Raw genomic sequence first — 12,232 nt, forward strand, 5'->3', positions numbered from 1 at the left:
AGCCTGGATAGAGTGGACATGGCGATGATACTTCCACTAGAAGGACAGACAAGGACCCAAGGATACAGCCTCAGAGGGAAGAAATGGCCACTTAGAACTGAGATGAGGAGCAATTTCTTCAGCCAGAGGGTGACAAATCTCTGGGACTCATTGCTGCAGAAGGCTGTGGACAACAAGTCATTGAGTGTATTTAAGACAGAGATGTATAGGTTCTTGATTGGTAAGGGGATCATGGGTACTGGGGAAGAAGGCAGGTGGCTGGGGCTCAGAAACGTATCAGTCTTGATCGAACAGCAGACCTGATGGGCTGAATGGCCTAATTCTGCTCCTACATCTTATTGTCTTATGGGTTTTATTTTGTGACCTTACCATGGGTCTCGAGCCCACCAAAATGGACATCCATGGTGACTGTGGTGCTTAGCCACATGTTCTTTGTGCAGAGTCAATGCCAAAATCTAAATGTGGAAAAAAGCCCCAGTCTGCGGAGCTCTGATGGAAAGACAGCACTGCCAGAACTTGAGTTCCAAGGATTTGGCACTTGTGAAGGCTAGGGCACTTAAATCTCAAGCTTTGATGGGGTGGATGTTCTTCAAATGTCCCTGGCTATTCAATTTTCAGTCATTTAGGTGAAATAGATTTGACGGAGAAAGTCACTAAACTAATTTTTTTGTATATAATACACTTAATTGGTATATTGTATAAAAACAACATGCAAGAATTAGAGTTAACATTTCGGATCCTCAGATCCTTCTGAGAAAGGATCACTCAATCTGAAATGTTGATTCTGATTTCTCTCCACAGATGCTGCCAGATCTGCTGTGCTTTTCCAGCAATTTCTGTCTTTGTTTCTGATTTTCAGCATCTGCAGGTCTTTCAGTTTTTACACAAGAATTAATCTATGGCTTCAAAATGAAATTGTATGTCAACATGCTTCTTTGAAATGCAGTATTTTCATTACTGTTGCACTTGGCCCTACCTTTGTGTCTTTCACTACATAAGCATCTGGAGAGTGTTCATATGGTGTGCCTATGGTAACGTTATTATACCTGTGAAAATATTTCAAAACATTACAGCCTGTTCCAGTTAACTATACCTATGTTCAGTTATTTCATGACATTCTAAAACCTGTTTTCATGGGCCAAACATTTAGGCTACGATAGAGGTGGGCACAGAGGCAAGAAGGCATGGAATTTCACACCTATAGCCCCAGCTTCCTTCCATCACCACTGCCATTCCATTTTCCGGTTGAGATAGGGGTATAGCAACACTTTCAATCTGCAAGTGAAGGACAGACAATTCCACTAATTAAGGTCTGTTAAGCTGTACTGTTGAAGGCCAACTACAATCTTCCAAATGAGTTGCGGGTTCCCAGAGGAGGAGGAGAGCTGGAGAGCTCCCTGAAGGTAATTGACTTGGAGCCTTTGGAGGTTTTCCCTGCCTGCTTGTGTTCAACTGCAGCCCGAGGTCTCTCTGTGGAAGCCTGCCTTGAGACCAGACTGATAATTTTATTTCCTCTTTCAAATTTCATAAGGTTGGAGAGATAGGTATAACTATCTCGGGACACCCTGTGTCTCATTTAATCTGCACGAGCAGTCAGGCATTGCTTTTGATTTGGTAGCCTCCAATAGATCCTCTAGCTTTGAGCCAGCCCAATGTGTTGTCCTCTGACCAGTTTGTTGAGAATTACAGATGGAAGACTGTTGCTTACATGTAGCTGGGTTTTGAACTCCTGTTGAAAATGGTAGTAGCATCATTAAGTCCATGGTCTCCTTATGGTAAAGTAAGCACTACAAAGTTCATGTCTGTATCTTTTTAACAACAAATATAGTTTATATAGTGCCTTTAACAAACTGAATCAACCCTTCACTGGATGATTTGAAGCAAAATATGACACTAAACATAAGGAGGTATTAAGTCACACACCCAAAGGTTCGGTCAAAGAGACATGTTTCACAGAGTGCCTTAAAGGAGATAAGTGGTTTAAGGAAGTAAAGTGTTGTAGGGAGGTCATTTGAGAGCAAGAGACCTAGCCAACTTAAGTCATGGTCACCAGAGGTATAATTGAGATGCTCAAAAATCAGAAATAGAGGAATGCAGACATCACAGATAATTGTGCGTTGGAGGAAATTGCAAAGCTAGGCAGAGGCGAGAACACGGATCATTTTAGCCTGGAGAATTCTCCACTACAGAAGGCTATAGAGGCCAGGGTACTAAATATATTCAAAAAATGAGGTAAATACATTTTTAGACATTAAATGCACCAAGAGGTAAGAAGAGAAAGTAGGAATTTAGCATTGTGCTAGAGGATAAGTTACAACCATATTAAATGGTGGGCCAGGGTGCTCCTGCTCCTACTTTCTATGTTTCTATGAAAACAAAGGGTGAGAGTTATGAAAACCAAGACAACTCTGGGCTGAAAACCAAAGTAGGGCAGCAAAGTCGTGGATGGCTTCCAGCTTACAGAGGGTAGAATGTGAGAAACCAGTGGGGAGTCGAACAGCAACAAAAGCATGACGCAGACTTTCAGCAGCAGATTGAAGGCAGATGTAGGATGTGAGGCAGGATTAAAATAGGATGATGTTACAGTGGAGAAAATAGGCAGTCTTCGGGATGTCAGACAGCTTGCCCTCAAAATATCGTAGCAGTACATTTGACCCTTGTCTCCCTGACAGAATGAGGGTAACAGGGTTACAATTCCTGATTACTATTTCATGACTTCTACTGTGTACTGCAGCTGGGTTGGCACTGCACAGGATAACCTAACCACTCCCCTTCGCTTTCCACAGCCAAATAGCCTCCCCCGGTACTGTATCACAACATGGATCAGTTTTTGGTGGAGAGGAGACAAGCGAGGTGGGGAAGAAGGAAGACCAATTTTGTAAATAAAGAATTTGCTAAACGCTTTTGATTTGTGGCATAATAATTAGCTTTGGAATTTTTATAAAAGGGATCCATGTGTCACATCTCAATCACCATGAGGCATTAACTTACCCATAAACAAAAACAGAAGTCGCTGAAATAGCTCAGCAGCATCTGTGAAGAAAAATTAGAGTTAATGTTCAACTCTGATTGTTCTTCACAGATGCTCCCAGACCTGCTGGGCTGTTCCAGCAACTGAGATAACAAAGTGTGACGCTGGACGAACACAGCAGACCAAGCAGCATCCTAGGAGCACAAAAGCTGACGTTTCAGGCCTAGACCCTTCATCAGACAGCCACTCTGATGAAGGGTCTAGGCCCGAAACATCAGTTTTCCTGCTCCTAGAATGCTGCTTGGCCTGCTGTGTTCATCCAGCTTCACACTTTGTTATCTCGGATTCTCCAACCTCTGCAGTTCCCATTATCTCTGTTCCAGCAACTTCTGCTTTTGTTCCTGATTTACAGCTTCCGCAGTTCTTTCAGTTTTTATTAACTTACCCATAGCCAGTTCCTTTTTTTCCAGGATTGGTGTAAAAATTTTTATTTTCCGGAACGAATGGTGGCTTTGGCTTCGCTACTCCACTGAAGGCTTTGAAAGAACCACCGATCGTTCCATAGTAACTTCCCAAACCAGACCTATAAATATAGAAGGCAATACTGGGTTAAAAAAAACAGCTTGCAATGTGGCCAAAAGTATCGGTGATCCTGAGGACTGGGACTGTTTCAGAAACCAACAAAGCATTGGCAAAAAATAAAGGAAATAACAGAAAGGGTGTACACTAACCAGAAGAATGAAAATAGAGGAGGGAATGAAAAAACACAATTTTAACAGGGGGCAATTCTATCAGCCACTGGGAAACTGCTGGAATTTATTATTACACAAAAACTAATGATACATTTAGAAATATATCGTGTTATCAGATAAACTTAACAGGGTCTTACAAAAGGGAAATGGTGCTTGACAAATATGTTTTTTTGAGGACATAATCAAATATGAAATGTTTGGATTTCCAAAAAAAATTCAATAAGATTCCATACAAAAGATAAGGGGTCAGAGAGTTGGGTAACAGTTGGGGGAAAATATGAGAAGAGTGAAGAACTCGATACTGGACAGGAATGAGAGAATAGGAAGATTTGTTGTGTATCTTCACAGAGGTTTATTTTCATTAAGGGAAACAGCAGAAAGTTATTAGAAGGATAATTACCAATTTCTTTGAGCTGTGTCATCAAATCTCCTTCCATGCCCAACCAGTCATGAAGTAGGACCTGAACTTGTAGCTGCTGCTTCAAGGCATGGCATTATCTATTGAATTACAATAAAGTAGGGATAAATGGGCCATTTTCAAGTTGCCAGCTGTTCAGTGGAGAATAGTAATGGGCAGTGTTCAGGCCTCAGGGTTAAAATCTATAATAATGGCTTTACATTAAGTCAGAAAGTAACGTACACACATTTGACAACTTGCACAACAGGTGGCAGGTGAAGTATAGTGGACAGTTTGTGAGCTTATTACAGTCATTAGAACAGAGGAAAAAAATATTTTCCAGAGACTCATACAAGAAAACTGTATGTTAGCATGCAGATAGAGCAAGTAATTAGAAAGTCAAACGCCATACTGACCTTTACCGCAAGGGGACACGGGGGAAAAATTAAGAAAATCTTACTACAACTAATTAGGTCTTTGGTGAGATCAGCGCTGGAGTACTCTGTGTAGACTTTATATTCAAGCAAAGATGTATTTGCTTTGGAGGTGGTACTGAGAGTGTTTGCTAAATTGGCCCCTGGAATGAAAGGCTGAGTACATTGGGCAGAGTCTATGGTAAGAGTTGCCGCTTTTATCCTTCACATTGACCAGTAATACTTGCCATCCTGAAAAGCTGGCCTCACACCTTCTGCAGGGGTCTCCATCACTAGCTGAGGCTCCAGGGCAGCCTCCTGTAATCCCAGCAACAGCCATCTGGCCTTCTGGAATTGATGAGCTTTCAGCCCTCTGCTTGGCTGGCTTCTAATGGGATAAAATCTTCTTTTGAAAGGTCCAAGAATCCCTAAACTGCTGGATTGCATTTTAATTCCATCAAGGTTTCTAGAAATGACCAGTAAACTAATGTCACTTTTTTTCTCTGCAGAATATATTTGTGGAGAAATTCGATTACCTCGCACTCCCAGCCTAATGGGTTAAGTGGGATGGACAATGCCAGATGAACACTTTGGGGCTTCTGGAGAAGCGGATATGTCCTGAAACTTGTCTGCCTTTGATCAACCACTGCAACCCTTTTCAGGATCATTGAACAGACTACTCACAGCATCACAGAATCATAGGATCCCTAAAGTGTAGAAAAAGGCTACTCAACCCATCAAGTCCACACTGACCCTTTGAAGAGCATCCCATCCAGGCCCTGCTCCCCATCCCCTGTATCCCTACAATCTCGTGTTTGCTACAGCTAGTCCATTTGCCTACACATCCCTGGCCACTATAGGGCAATATCGCATGGACAATCACAAAACCTGCACATGTTTGAACTGTGGGAGGAAACCAGATCACCTGGTGGAAACCCATGCAGACATGGGGAGAACATACAAACTCCACACAGACAGTCACCCAAGGCTGGAATCAAATTCAGGTTCCTGGTGCTGTGAGGCAGTAGTGCTAACCACTAAGCCACTACATTGCCCACTATATCATACTTGACGCCAAGTACAACACTGCAGAGTGTGCACAACACTAACCCTGAGCGTGGCTGACCAAAACAACTCTGGCATCCTGCCAACAGCATAGAACGCTGGTTTCAAAGCTGAAATAAGGCTTTGAGCAGAAGTACCTTCTGTGTTATTGAAGTCCACTTGGAAATGAAATTAGGTAGGCCTTGGACATGCAACATGCAGTCAGATTTTGAGCAAACATCCTTTTCACAGACTAATGCCCAGACTTTAAGCATCTACAGAGCAATGAAAATCATCCCAATGGTGTCAGCAACAAGCATCTTCTCATGTCACACCCTGTGTAGCTAGTTAAGAATTAAATATCCTTCACTGTGGCCAACAAGAAATTAGGCCACAGTCGAAACTTCAGAAAAACTCGAAATAAACGTCCCTTTCCTTTGGACACCCCTGTGTACAGTGTTTCTTGCTGAGTTAGCTAATTTGAACCTGTTTCCAACAACATTGACAAGCAACTCTTTACTGTGACTCACCAGCTAATGAAACACAAGATAACCACACAATGGAGCAAGGAATAGTAGGTGGGTTTGCTGACAACATTAGAAAAGGGAAGTTGAGATGAGGTGCGTGTGAAGCTAAACATTGACATGGACCAGATGAATTTTATGGTCAGTTTGTAATGATACGAAAAGTAACATTTTGATCACTGGGAACTTACCACTTCTTCGGAGTCTGACTCGGAAAGAAAACTCCATCGAGGTTCTTTCGAGCTGCCTTCAATTTCGCTTGTCTTCTTAATTTAACCCTATCAGAATAGGCTTCCTTTTCGAAAATGCGCATAAATTCACGATCAAAGTATCCTGCTTGATTGGCTGCCTTCTTTTTTGAGCCTTCCACCAACAATTGTTTGCCTTTGTAAGCCTCCTCATTGAAAGGTTCTTAAAGCAGACAAAAGAAAGCAGCACATTCATTCTATTTACCATTAAGGAAAAAATAATATCAAGTGAAATTAGCATGTCCTTGCAACACCTTAAAAGCACTTGATGCAACAAATGGTGTTACGTAGAAAAAGATAGAACAGCATCTTAAAAACAGTAATGCACATCTTGAATATGTTGATTGATTAATTGTCACTTGTACCCAAATACAGTGAAAAGCTTTGTTTGCAAGCAGTACAGGCAGATCATAGCAAGCTAAGGATGTTCAGGTCAAAAAGACTTAGAGGCATACAGGTTGTATTGCAGGTTACATTATTTGAGGCTACAGTACATTTAAACATCTGATAATGGCAGGAAATAAGCTGTTCCTTTAACTGCTCATGCGTGTATTCAGGTTTCTGTAGCTTCTGCCTGACAGAAGCAGTAGGAGATCATTACCAGGGTATGATGGGTCTTTGATGATGTTGGCCGCCTTTCCACAGCAGCGAGCTACATAAATAGAGTCCATGGATGGAAGGTTGGCTTTCATGATGGTCTGGACTGTGCACACCACCTTCTGTACTTTCTTCCAGTCCTAGGCAAAGCAGTTGCCATACCAGGCCATTATGCACCCGGACAGTACACCTTCAATGGTGCATCTGTAAATGGTTGGTGAAGGACCTTATGGACATGCCAAATTTCTTGAGCCACCTGAGGAAGAAGAGGCGTTGTTGTGCCTTCTTGGCTGTCTCATTTATGTGGGAAGTCTAGGACAGGTTTTTGGCTATCGTCACTCCAAGGAAAATGACACTCCAGCCTCTCAACCTAAGTTCTGTTGATATAGGTGGGGGCATATCCTCCTCCTTTCTTTCCGAAGTTGATGATCAGTTTTTCGTTCTGCTGATGTTGAGATGCAGACAGTTTTCATTGCACCACATCACCAAGCCTTCTATCTCCCTTTTGTATTCTGTCTCGTTGGTGTTAGATATCAGTCCCACTATTGAGGTGTCGTCAGAGAACTTGTCGATGGTATTCATTCAGAATTTAACATAGCCTTAGGTGTACAGGGAGTACAGTAGGGGGCTGAGGACACATCCCTGGGGGATCTCCAGTATTGTGTGTTAATGCGGAGGAGGTGCAGTTACTTATCTTCACAGATTGAGGCCTGTGGGTCAGGAAGCCGAGGATCCAGTTGCAGGGGGTGGAGACGAGATCAAGGTCATGGAGTTTTGAGATCAGTCTGGAGGGGATAATGGTGTTGAAGGCGGAGCTGCAGTTGACAAGCAGCAATCTGTCTTTGTTGTCCAGATGTTCCAGGGATGAGTACAGCGATAGCGATATGACATCCTCTGCGGACCTGTTATGTCAGAAGGCAAATTGTCGGGAATCGAGGCAGGTTAGGATACTGGAGGTGACTAGCCTCTGATTATCGAAGTCAGAGCTATTGGGCAGTAGTCATTAAGGCACACTGCATGTGTTTTCTTGCGTACAGGGGTCATGGTGGTCTTCCTGAAGCAGGTGGGGTCTTTGGCCTGTGGGAGGGAGAGGTTGAAGATGTCAATGGGTACCTCCGCCAGTTGGTCCACACAGGATCTGAGTGCTTAGCTGGAAACACCATCCAGGTCCATCACTGAAGAAAATGAACAGATGCCATTTGTCGCCTGCCAGTCAGAAGAGTGATTAGGTTTGCACTGCTTAAAAACACACCTGGATTCTTCTCGCTGATGATTTATGCCGTGTTTTTATTTCTCTCCGTGTCCTGCAACGTCAGAACGGTGCACAATCTTAAACAGAGCACAATGGTGCAAAGGGTATTCTGAACATGCTGTTGCTATAGGATTTCTATGCTTTCTGACACCCAGTGTATTCTGTCAAAGGCCTTATTCACACAAATATTCACTACTCCAGCGACAAACATGGCTGGATAATGTCATCAACGGGAGAGGAAAACTCCAAGTAAATCAAACTTAAAGTGATGTGTTCCAGATTAAGGAGCTAAAATTTAGAAAGTTTCTGCGGAGCAGGATTTCAACCAATCAGTCCTAGTCTGGAGAAGATGAGAATCAAGAGGAAGCAGGATAGGAAGGAAGGAAATGGGTCCAGCAGTGTAGGCATAAATTTGCAGACAGATCACAGTACAGCCCAATGCTTATCCTCTTTGTTCATGGATGTATCATTCAAAGAGAATCTACATGAGGTGTGGTTGAGGAGCGATTATCCAGTGTGCCACTCTAAAGTACTGTACAACAGAAAATCAGAGCAAATGCTGGAAATTCAAATTGCAAAAATAGCAAATACCATGCAACTCAGGCATCCCCTGCAGAGAAGGAAACAGAGTTTCCCCACCTGCACACAGCATTTAGAATAGTGGAAAAGGGTATTTAATTGGGAGGGAGACCAAAAGGCTGATTCCCAGGGTTGGGTTGAAATCCTTGGTATTAAATCCTTGGAACCTTTCAGGCAGGTTAACCTGTTGGGAATCTCTTTTGTATTTGTTGGCACCCACGAATATTCGTTTAACAGCACGGCCACTGGTACTATATTCACCAGCACAATCTTGTGAGGCAAAGGTTTCTTCCCATCCGGATATACATGACACATGTGCCAAGGGAGACTTCTTCCTGGAAACTTTGGTGAGTAGCTTCCTCAGTAGTTACCCAAGTGAGTCTGCCATAACGGCTGACACCCAGCAAACCCGAATGAGGCAGGCATGAGACACACAAAACATAAAGGGTGTGACACAAAAGGGAGCTCAAGAGAAAAACAGTTCAACAGACAGGTACCTACTAACCTCATCCTGCCCCCTTGACCTCTCCGTTATCCCCCGACTGACCTATCCCCTCCCTAACTCCCCACCCATACTCTCCTCTCCACCTATCTTCTCCTCTATCCGAAACGTCAGCTTTTGTGCTCCTAAGATGCTGCTTGGCCTGCTGTGTTCATCCAGCTCCACACTTCGTTATCTCGGATTCTCCAGCATCTGCAGTTCCCATTATCTCTGGTCCCAACTTAATGTGGGAGATACAGCAAGAATAAGCCCTTAAGTGTTTTATTGTTAGCAATGCCAGAAGTATCTTGGAAAAATGATGTAGATAACTGGGAGTCAGCAGGGAGAGTCAAGGGACCATGAAGTGTGGAGTTCCATGCTGAGAGTGGGGAACACAATAGGAAGTGCTGGTGAGCTAGAAGGATCAGGATGGTTGAATAAGGAGCGATTCCACGCTAAGTTTGGGTATGGGGAGCTGGATGGGTATGGGTTCTGGGTGAAGCTCAGGAAGGCCCTTGGATATAATTAATATGGAAAATAGAAGCATGACAGGGGAGTAATTGCAGAGGAAAGAACACCACCTACAGCAATGGGGGTTGGAGTAGTGTGTAGGTTACAGGGGAAGAATTCAGCAAGAAGGAATCAAAATAAAAATTTACTTGCACCTTTTTTTTAAACTTGGCTGATAGAGAGTCCCTCGTTAACATACACAGTAGAAACGAAGGGGTCTGAGTGTTGCTTACACAAGCACCTGCTCAGCTTAAACACCCAAACATACGTCTGACGACAGAAACCAAACAAAAAACAGTTCAGGTCTAAACACTACTGCAGCATAAAGCTTAATCAGCTCTTGACACTCATAACACTGAACTCCCAATCAGATGCCATAATGTACTGAAGTCTAAATTAAAGGACAATTCACACCAATCAACATTAGTGGTGGTGGTGATGGGTGTTCTATTCACTATCACAGGAAGAGGTGAATGTGAAAGAATGCTCATCATCAGAAACTCATGGATCAGGGGTCCAAGGTTTTAGCTGTAGAGTGCTTGAAGAGGGGAACCAGGGTCTTCCACACCATCAAGCAGTGCACTGCAAAAGGGTGCACCAAAGTTGTTGTAGTTGCCCTCAGATGAGTGAAACTCACTGGGGACCACTGACAGATGAAACTTTAACCTCCCTTGGCTTGAAATGATGACCCCTCGCAGAGAGGAGGGAGGCAAGTTACGGAGTGTCCTGAGATGGCAATCCCTGGCTGTTGATCTTCCTCCTGGTAACAAAGTATAATTGCCCCTTCCTTATTCCTTTGAGGAGATGGCGCACTTGGAATTCGGTCAGGGCACCTTGGCTCCCTCTCTGTTCACCATTTTTGGCTCGAGTGATGGACTGAAGATCCCTGCGAGTACTGACTGAACTGCTTCACCAGGTCATCCATGACGGCCACCACGCATCCATATGCTGGAGTCATGAAATCAGACAGAACTTGGATAGATTCCTCAGCTCTTCCCTCCAGTCTGTGGATGATCTCAAGTACATCTCCCAACATATCCTCTGCTTGACTCTGCATTTTCATCAGTTCATTGCTGACTAGTCTCGAGGCTCAGCGTGTGCACTGGGCTCAGCAGGGGCCTGTTCTCCAGCAGACCTCCAAGAGTCAGCGACCTAACTTAACCTCCTGCCGGTCCATATAAGCACTGTGTTCACCAGAATGTAAATGTCCCTGCACCTACTTCTGACGGATGATCCACTGAAGTAAACAGCTCTGCACTACTGGAAGGTGCATCCTTTAAGGGTGCTGATGTTTCCTCCTCAGACATCCTTGCTGGAAATTAGCCTGGAACATTTTTTCTCCTGTTTTGGGACTGGGATCTGAAGGTTGCATAGAAAAGAATAAAATTTATTAATGTGGCAAGTTGCCACCCTTCCTCAAGATGCTTTAAACACGTTGCTGTTTAGTGTGTGCAACTGGGAGCTGCAGAGTGGAGCGTTCTCACCAGCTAGATGTACCTATCCAATCTTCCCTTCACTTCAGGGTGGATGGGAGCAAGCAACAGAGTTGATGTTAAGATAACAAAGTGTGGAGCTGGATGAACACAGCAGGCCAAGCAGCATTTTAGGAGCACAAAAGCTGACGTTTCGGGCCTAGATCCTATGCTCTTTGGTCGCAGGCAGTGATGTGCTGTCCCGCTAAGTTCTAAATAGGATGCCTGGTTGTGGAGCCTTGGGAGCCCCAGTGACCTTCAGAAATTCCTGCACACAAGGATTTGACATTTTACTCATTTGTATACATGCAATAAGCTGACAGGGACATGGCCAAATGAGTCAACTGGGCGTGGGCAATGATGTTTCCTTCCCTAAACGACATTAGTGAATCAGACAGGTTTTCCCCACTAACGATTGACAACAAGTTTCATGGTCAGCATTCGACTTTTATCTAATTCAAATTCCACCATCTGCTGTGTTGGGATTCAAACCCAGGTCTCCAAAACATGCTATGAGTCTCCAGATTACAAATCTAGCAATAATACCACTTGGCTATCACCGACTCCCAGGTTAACAATACTAGCAAACTTAAAAACATATCACAAATTAAAAGAGGCCATTCAGCCCACTCAAGTCTAATCTGCATTTGATAAATCATAGCTCATCTGATTGCAGCTGCAAATCTACATTCCTGTCAACCCTAAAACCTTTGGGTCCCTTGTCAATTAACAGTCTGTCCAGCACAGACGTAAAAATATTGAATTATCACTTTGAGGGAAACAGAAATTCCACAGACCAACAATGAACAGTGAGAAAAATATTATCTTCATCTTTGTCTCAAATGAAAGACCTCTTGTTTTTCAACCATGTCCCTCGGTTTGAATCTCTCACATTCAAGACACATGCATAATAGGCCCAATGACTGAAGGAATGGGACCAAAGCTGGCACCAACTCAGCACAGTCAGAGTCAGTGCTAAACCTCCACTGTTT

The 12,232-nt window shown here is 43.6% G+C and overlaps 1 protein-coding gene across 2 annotated transcripts in view; it reads right to left on the reverse strand.

Moving 5' to 3' along the window:
* The window catches only part of cfap96 (cilia and flagella associated protein 96), a 39,186-nt gene that overhangs the window by 26,091 nt on the left and 863 nt on the right, over positions 1 to 12,232 (reverse strand). For both annotated transcript variants that reach the window (XM_048526683.2, XM_048526681.2), the window contains exons 2-4: positions 6,293 to 6,512; positions 3,417 to 3,554; positions 977 to 1,046 (exon numbers count right to left, since the gene is read on the reverse strand). In XM_048526683.2, the coding sequence (XP_048382640.1) occupies positions 977 to 1,046; positions 3,417 to 3,554; positions 6,293 to 6,512 (428 nt within the window). The remainder of the gene's footprint in view (positions 1 to 976; positions 1,047 to 3,416; positions 3,555 to 6,292; positions 6,513 to 12,232) is intronic.

The sequence above is a fragment of the Stegostoma tigrinum genome, chromosome 3 (genome assembly GCF_030684315.1).
Source record: "Stegostoma tigrinum isolate sSteTig4 chromosome 3, sSteTig4.hap1, whole genome shotgun sequence".
In the NCBI taxonomy this organism is placed as follows: domain Eukaryota; kingdom Metazoa; phylum Chordata; class Chondrichthyes; order Orectolobiformes; family Stegostomatidae; genus Stegostoma; species Stegostoma tigrinum.